Raw genomic sequence first — 8,832 nt, 5'->3', positions numbered from 1 at the left:
GACCAGAGGCTGCAGCCGGGCGACGCTGGCCAGCAGCTCCCTCGCTCTGGAGCTCTCGTCCTGGGAGTAAGAGATGGAGCTGGACAGAGAGAGAGAGAGAGAGAGAGAGAGAGAGGGGGTGAAGTGCAACCATACCAGTGGCTTTATTAGTCCATAAAGCTTCATACATTAACATTTTTTACCCTACAGCCTACCGACTCCGTCCATCTGTTCCCTGAGTGAAGCTTTCTACCTGAACTGAAAGTGATCTGAAGACACCTACAGGACTATTTTGGTCCTACACACACTTAAACGTGGCTCCTACAGTGTGTTTTAGCTCATTTACAACAAATCATGTACACTTTACAAACACTTATGGTTGTTTTTGCCCCACTGGTTTCTATTAAGGTCTTATAAAACGTCAAACATCCGTGAAGAACACACTGAAATAGCTGCTTATGAGAGATTTTTCTAACAGAATATATTAAATTTTGATATGTTTTTAGATCCCTAACATTTGAAGAATAATTATCTATAGTTCTGTGTTTAAAACCAAACTTAATTCATAGTGAGAAGTCCTGGTTTTCCTGGAAAAAGCGATATATTCCCCCATTTAGTCATTATTTGTCGATATTAAGTCATTATTTTGTGATATTAAGTCATTATTTGTCGATATTAAGTCATTATTTTGTGATATATTCCCAGAAAGTAATACACTGCAGTCCTCTGATGGATTCTCATGCAGTACAGTAATAAATGGAAAGCAACATCTGCCTGGAACAGCTGGAAATCATCATCACAAACTCTAAAGCTGTACAGCACACATCTAAAAATGAACCTTTACGAAAGCACCGGTGTGGAGCTTCAAATGACGTCAGCGCAGGTTTAAAGAAGCTTTAACAAAACAATGAAATTAATCCAATCATGACGCAGAGGTGAGTTCACCTGCTCAAACCCAGATTAAAGCAAATATACACGTTTAATCTTAATATTTGACACTATTACAATACAGTGTCACTGATTGATTGTCACATTTAAAGAGTACAGGGGTCTTTCAGTGTCACATTATTTGTATTATATAAGTTTCCAGGTGTTCTTCTTGACAATACGGGACATCACTTAGTTACAAACCGTCAGAAAAACCACACAGCTGATAAATAACAGTTCAGATCAAGTAGAATTTATCTCAGTGAGGGGCTAATGTTTCCTAAATTTACAGGACAACGTAGATTATTTCCAGCATATTTTGGTCATTCTAATCAATTTCCAGGTTTTCCAGGACACAGATTCTGATAATAATGGTGATAAAACATAATAATTTTAAAAGAATTAACAGTAAATATAAAATCTAAAGGATCCAATGGACAGTCTGAAGGCTTCACACTCTCCGTTTCCCACCTTACAGCTGCTGTACCTCGACCGAGAATCTCAATGTGCTAATCCACAATGCAGCGCCACTAATCCCCGACAGAGCGGAGATTAATCCGCCTGCAACAATATCCGGACACACACACACACACACACACACACACACACACACACACACACACACACACACACACACACACACACACACACACACACACACACACACACACACACACACACACACACACCTGTCTCTGTGGTTGGTGCGTTTGCTCAGCAGCCGCCTCAATCCTCCGTGTTTGAAGGACTGGTGGTGATCAGCCGGAGCGCCGAACGTTATCACCTCATACCACACACCTAGAGAGAGAGAGAGAGAGAGAGAGAGAGAGAGAGAGAGACTATTACAATGTATGAGAAGAACAAGAGTGAAAGTGTAGAATAAGAAGAAGAAGAAGAAGGTACCTCTCCCGTCTGGATCAGTGACCTCCATCCTCTGTGAGTGAAGGTTAGTCGGGACGAACTGAAGATGTTTGTCCGACTTACTGGAGCTCGACTTGAAACAGGACGAAGCTGCAGAGACGGAAACATTCAGATAAACCAGCAGTAAACACAATATTTATTTATTTATTTATTTAATATGTGCTACAAGCAGTCAACAACATACAGACTTTATTCTATTCTAATCTAAATGTTACTTTTATTGTTTTTAGTTTTATTTTTATGAACTTTTTTCCACTTTTCATTTAATTTTTCTTCTACAGTTTGTTGTCGATGTTTTCTTTGAAGAAAAAGATAAATAAAGTTTAAGAACAACTTCTTTAAGAGACACTAACTACAATGTGACGTAGTGGCCCTTTAAACAGTAAACAGACTGTACTGTTATATAACGCAGCAGCGGGAGGAGTCGGGGGGATTCGAACCGCCGACCTTCACCTGAGAGTTTGTCGAGCTCGGCGAGCGTGTCCTGGTAGCAGCCAATCAGGTTGCTGCAGTGGTTGACGACGTCGTGGCGGAGCCCGTCCCAGTGGGGTGAAAGGTCGCCGAGCTCCTTCACCTGCTGGACCCTGAGGAAGACAGGAGATACAGACGGGGATCTATTATTGATTATAAATAACTGAATATATTATTATTATTATTTCTTTTTTATCTTTTTTATCAAAACAAAGTCTGACACAGAAACATTTACATCCTGTTAGATCCTGTCTGTCCACATGCCGAGGTAATCAATTAATCAATCTATCATCACAAACACACACACACACACACACACACACACACACACACACACACACGAGGAAGAGTAACCTGTTCGTGTGCTCGCGTATGAGCGCGCTCAGTAGCTGTTTGGGTAAAGAGAAGGAGAGCGGCGTCTCCGACATCTGTTCCCGGACCAGCAGCCATCTTTGATCCTCCGTCTGAAACCTGTACACCTTACACACCTGAGCACACAGCACTGCGCACACACACACACACACACACACACACACACACACACACACACAGGAAGGAAAGGTCATATAAGGGCAGAACATCCTTCAACATAAACTGTTTGTGTTTACTGTGTTTGTGTCTCACCTGCTCTCATCATCGGACTGTTTTCTTTGTCGTGGACCGAAGTGTGAAGACTGTCGCACAGCGCGGGACACTGAGGAAGAGGAGGAGGAGGAGGAGGAGGAGAGATGGCATTAAAAAGGAGGTGAAATGTCTGAGATGACTCGAGCTGCGCAGTGTTGAGCGATAAAGCGACTGACTGAACCTGAAACCGACTAAAGCCGCAGAGCTGAAAGTGTCAAACTGTCAGACGAAGAGTCGAAGGATGAAGAGGAGGTAAAGAGGAGCAGCACTTTATTCTTTCTCTTCTCCTCTACCTTGTGTCCAGGAGGCGTCTCGCTCTCTCCCTCCATCTGCAGACGGGACACCTTCACCTCCCCGACCTCGTTCACTCCGTCCATCGTCCTGATTGAAAGAGAGCGAGAGGAAGAAAAGACTTTCTTCATGTTTGGAAACACAAATATTAGTGATCGCTAAAGAAGATGTTTCACCTTCAGGAGGACAAATAAATCTCTCCTGTCGTTAAGGTAACTAATAAATCTGATAACCCTTCACGTCCTCTCCCCGTCCACCTCCTCAGGGTCGTATTGAGTAAACTTACTGTCACACATCTGGAAGAACTACGTCCATATGAACCATTCACAGACCGCAGAGCTCTGATATCTTACTGAGTTTAACTCATACGATCAATCAAAGATCAAAGCTAATGAGCAACAGAAACTACGAGGAAGACGAAGCCAACTCTTCCTCTCTAACTGGAAACTACATCACGTAGCAGCATGAAGCTCTGTAGCTCTGCCAACCTGTGCCGGGGCAATAATCCGACACACCTGGCTGCAACACGCCAGCACAGACACACCTTCAGTACACCTGGCTCTCTCTCTCTCTCTCTCTCTCTCCCACTCTCTCTCTATGTCTCTCTCTCTTTCTCCCACTTCACTTCAGCCCTCTCCTTCCAACTCCTTCTTGCTCTCGTTCTATCACTTTCTCTGAATGATTATGCAGAAACAGAAAGAGATTTTTCTGCTCCAGACTGAGGTGGAGCCACGCACTCCTCTCCCTCCTCCTCTCACTTCCTCATCTGGCCACAGGTATCCAAGCAACGGCCAATCAGGAGCCCCCTCGCAACAGCTCCGCGAGGTGGTTAAAGGTCCTTAAAGTGAGACTGCAGAGGCGCATTAAAGGACGGATTTATGGAGGTTTTATGAACAGGTTGAGGGAGAGTTTTAGCGGGGGTGAAGCTAAAGGACAAAAGATGTTAATAAACTTTAAGGTTTAAGAGATTTTAAAGGATCTTATCGTGGTTCAGGACGGGGTGTGAGGCAGAAGTGAAACAGGAAGTGTGTTTACCTGAGGCTCAGGGAGACGTGAGGCTCCTTGGACCGGAGCAGATCTCTGATGGAGAAGGAGGTGAAACCCAGAAAGCTCCTCTAAAGACAGACAGAGAGTGAGACAGAGAGTGAGACAGAGAGTGAGACAGAGAGGTTTTAATGGTCTGTTTCTGTGTTTCACTTTATGCAGTTTACTAATCTTTAAAGTGTACAGTTTTTTGCAGTTCGAGAACAAGAAACAAACATATTAATGGTAAATAGAGCTGCACAATTAATGGATATATTATCGTGCAACATGCAAAAGGCAGAAACTGCAGTTTTTTATATAAATATAATTAAAATGTGCCACGAAGCAGCAGTATGATGAAATAATGTAGTTCTAATGAGATGTCTTCGCCTAGGAAACATGTTTGTGTGGTACAGACTCCCAAAAAATGTCCCTATATGATGATTTTTTTCTGTTAAAATTTACATTTCTGATGCAAAAATTAGCATATCTGTCAAAATAATCGCAGTATGATGTTTTTTACTGTACCTTTCAGCCCTAATGATACATTATTTGTGTGTGATATTTGCATTCGCACCCAAATAAAACTTCACAGAGAGAAAAGCTGAATGTCTTTCTGAAGGTTTAATATGTTAATGTTTCATACTGACTGGTTTTCAGTTCGGGGCAGTTTCTCACATAAAGGGGCCTCACAGTCTAAATGTCCTGTAACATTAATTAATAAACGGCCCATTCTGCCTGCTGCACACACACATCCATCGGCACCGGGTCACCGCCGGGTACCAAAAGGTCTCCACAGCGATGGCATTAACATCACTCTGTTGCTATGACGATAATCAGAAGCTCAGAGGATTATCCTGACGAGTGAAAAGCACTCAAATCACCCAGAACACCGACAGAAAGCATCAAACTCACATTAAACTCGTTTATTTCTTTTATTAAATTAGTGTAAATTCATTCGTTCTGCTCCTCAGGTGAAACTGACGGAGGGTTTTCAGGCGTCAGATGAATATTTAAGAGGATTTAAGGTAAAACGCTGAGCGCCGACTGATGAAGTCCATGCACTGATGGTTGCAGCTTCTTTAACGTGAATATTTACTGGTTTTCTTCATCTTTTGCGAGAGGAAACTGAAGCTGTCTGAGGAAATAACTGACAGATGATGAAGATAACTGCAGTTAGTTGTAACCACGTGATGATGAAAGTATGTTAAATATACATTAAAAGGTGAAGAACAGAAGACCAGAACAACCTAGACATAATCCAAGTACAGAGTGTCCTGTTACAATTTAGATTATTTCTAGGATATTTGCTCATTTTAATCAATTTCCAGGTGTTTCCATGACTGCAAAACTAGTCCTTAAATATACTGGTTTTCCAGGACGTGTGGGGAACTCTGATTATCTGGGAGTTTGATTGACGAATACAGGACAACAAACGGTGGTCAGCGAGTTTTCTGCTTTTTTTCACAGCAACCAATGATACCAATTCTGGCTCTGTTCCATTTCGTGTAGCAGCCTATCCTCCCCGACTCTGTTTAACCTGAATGAAACAGCTGCTGTGAAAAAGGTCTACAGACTACAGTGATCCTCTAACTGTAATATTAAAATTCAACACAAGTTTTCCAGGGCAGAACAGATTATTTCCAGGGTATTTGTTCATTTTAATCAATTTCCAGGTTTTCCAGGACGCGTGGGAACTGTGTGTGTCCAATCAGACAGATTTCACTTACAGCAGCTTTAAATATGAACAGTGCAGCTTTAACTACCTACAGCAAGTTGATTCAGAACACAAATAAGTGGAAAATTACTCACAATTAATTATTCTATTGATTGTTTTGTTCGAGCAACAGTCCAAAAAACACAGATATTCAATTTCTGATTTATATAAAACAAAGAAAAATAATCCTCATAATCGAGGAGCTGGGAACAGAGAATGTAATTTGTTTAAACTCTACAAGTGAAACAGATAAAGTGAAACCACTTCACAGTTAAACTACTTTCATTGTCACTTCCTTCTGTGTCTTTTTTAATCCGTCAATCAGTTTAGTCGTCGATCAATTAACAAACCAACAGTTTCAGCCTCTAACGCACACACTGAAAAACCAGAAGCACCATCAGACGGAGAGAAGGAAATAAACAAACAGGAAACTGAGATGTTAAAACACACACACACACTGTTACCACACTTCCTCATTGGCACACACACACACACACACACACACACACACACACACACACACACACACACACACACACACACAACAAGCTAATCTGTCTCATTGAGTTCTTGGGCAGAACAAGAGGCTTTTAAGATTACAAACTAATCCCCATCAAACCCACACACACACTCTAACAAACAAACATTTCTCTATCTGTGTGTGTGTGTGTGTGTGTGTGTGTGTGTGTGTGTGTGTGTGTGTGTTTGTGCACTTCCCTACCTGTCCAGCAGAGGAGCTGTTATCTCCTGGTGGACAGAAACATTTGGTGCACGCCATTGTCGCTCTCTGCATGCCCGGAAATTTAAATAAACAAAAAAAAAAAAAACGCGACAAAACACAACACGACCTCTTCCTTCCTGTTAACTTCCTCTTCCTCTGTTTACTTCCTGTTTTCTCTCATCAGCTGCAGACTTTAACAACCTGTCGACCTTCACTCCTTCAGAAAGAAAAGCTCAACTCTCTGCTGCCAGAGCTAATCCTACAAAATAACATAAAAATAGGCTCTTTCTTTTTCTTATGCAGCAAGTTACGAGTTAAAGTTAGTTAATTATAGTGAGAAACAAACAAAAATACAATAAAACAGACCAAAGCTAGTAAGATAGTGTACAATAAAAGATGTTTATTAAGAGCTTTAAACACTATAAGATGTGTAAAATATCATTTAAACGTAAACAAAGAGCAGCTTTATCATCTTCTTTATTTAAATCATCTCACTTTCTCTCATTAAAACCGAAAGAAATCGAGTTTTCAGAGTCAGTCTGTAATGTTTCTCCAATCTGCTGCTGACCTCTGACCTCCTCGCACTGCTGCCTGCTTTGCAGTAAAAATTCTGGGAAAGAGGAGAACGAATAGAGCTGCGTATTTTCCCGTACGGACACAAAAACTGTACTTTGTTTTTGAGGAATATAATATTTTCCGACGTTCTCTAATTCAAACACGAGCTGCCGAACGAGAACCTGAACTATAAAACATCTTAAAACTGGTAAAAGTTTTCATCAAAGAACAACTAAACAAGTGTTTCTGGTAAACAACGAGAGGTAATCCGAGCACTCACAGTAGCTGCGGAGTAACACGACAACCTCCAGCAATGAATGGGACACCTAACTTCCAATTTCCCACCTGCACCTGAACGCACCACTGAAGTTAAAGCCCGCTGCACTGCTGAATGAAAGAGACGGGGAAGTGAAATCTGCTGCAGCTAAAAGACCATTTCTCCTCGTTCTCCTCGTTCTCCTCCTGCCGCATCGCGATGGATTTACAGACGGCAAAATAAAACGCAAATAAAATAAAAGAGAGACGACGAAGACGAAGAAGAAGAGGAAGATAAACGAGTAAAAAGAGGAGGAATCCGGACAAAGTAATCCATCAGTCGTATTAAAATCCTGCTTCGGTCTGAGGGGACTAACACACACCGGCTGAGTATCTCTCTGCTCCCTCCATCACCTCCTCCTCCTCCTCCTCCTCCTCCTCCTCCTCTTTCGTCATGGCCGACAGGATTAAAACCCCTTCGGCATCATGGGAAATATGCAGATTAACAAAGCTCCCGACGGGTCAACCGGGGTCGGGTTTTTACAGAAAGGAAAGAGAGGAAATAACAGAAATATTGATTCATCTAAAATCTCACTTTCTCACTCTGTGTGTGTGTGTGTGTGTGTGTGTGTGTGTGTGTGTGTGTGTGTGTGTGTGTGTGTGTGTGTGGGGTCGAGAGTGTGTGTTGAAAAGCTACCACCACTGGTATTACACATGTACACATCCATTGGCACTAATCCTCTTGCACACATTTTCAGACACATCTGAAACACACACACACACACACACTCACTGTGGTGTGTGTTGCCGGCTCCTCTGCGTGGTAAACGGTGACTTTGATCCTGCTGTGATGGTAGAGAGGGTAGTCGTCACGGAAACACACTGATGTTACAAACACACCGTCATCCGGTCCCTGAAACACACACAAACACACACAAACACACACACACACTATAATATAATACAGTGTATATTGTGTATATATGTGTGTTTGTGTGTGTGTGTGTGTGTGTGTGTGTGTGTACCTGCACTACCTCACCGCTGCAGTACTTCCTGACTGTGTGAGTGTGTGTGTCAATCACAGAAAGCTGAACCTGAACTCTGGCTGCCACGGCAACCACACCTACAGCGAGAGAGAGACAGAGAGACAGAGAGAGAGAGACAGACAGACAGACAGAGAGAGAGAGAGAGACAAAAAAGAGAGACAGAGAGAGCGTGTTGACATAGTAAAGTGTGTGTGTGTGTGTGTGTGTAATACCAGTGTTGAAATATTCAGTTAGTAAAATTTAAAATTTTTATTATAAAATACTTAATTATTAAGTTATCCCATGTTTTCCTCGTAACTCTG

The 8,832-nt window shown here is 42.0% G+C and overlaps 1 protein-coding gene across 3 annotated transcripts in view; it reads right to left on the bottom strand.

The window, feature by feature from the left end:
* Window positions 1-7,896, bottom strand: part of LOC127359593 (type II inositol 3,4-bisphosphate 4-phosphatase) — a 13,733-nt gene extending 5,837 nt beyond the window's left edge. Inside the window, exons 1-9 of one of the 3 annotated variants that reach the window (XM_051393520.1) lie at window positions 6,675-7,896; window positions 4,249-4,328; window positions 3,216-3,303; window positions 2,923-2,992; window positions 2,653-2,800; window positions 2,281-2,411; window positions 1,810-1,917; window positions 1,596-1,704; window positions 1-79 (exon numbers count right to left, since the gene is read on the bottom strand). The exon at window positions 1-79 is cut by the window's left edge and continues 87 nt beyond it. In XM_051393520.1, the coding sequence (XP_051249480.1) occupies window positions 1-79; window positions 1,596-1,704; window positions 1,810-1,917; window positions 2,281-2,411; window positions 2,653-2,800; window positions 2,923-2,992; window positions 3,216-3,303; window positions 4,249-4,328; window positions 6,675-6,746 (885 nt within the window). In that variant the 5' untranslated portion in view covers window positions 6,747-7,896. Of the gene's footprint in view, window positions 80-1,595; window positions 1,705-1,809; window positions 1,918-2,280; window positions 2,412-2,652; window positions 2,801-2,922; window positions 2,993-3,215; window positions 3,304-3,499; window positions 3,899-4,248; window positions 4,329-6,674 lie in introns of those variants that run through there. The other 2 variants (XM_051393521.1, XM_051393522.1) reach the window with 2 other exon arrangements.
* Window positions 7,897-8,832: the final 936 nt, after the last annotated feature.

Source organism: Dicentrarchus labrax, unplaced genomic scaffold, assembly GCF_905237075.1.
Source record: "Dicentrarchus labrax unplaced genomic scaffold, dlabrax2021, whole genome shotgun sequence".
NCBI classification, from domain to species: Eukaryota; Metazoa; Chordata; class Actinopteri; family Moronidae; genus Dicentrarchus; species Dicentrarchus labrax.
Note: the sequence above shows the minus strand (reverse complement) of the source record. Positions and strands in the feature narration are given on the sequence as shown.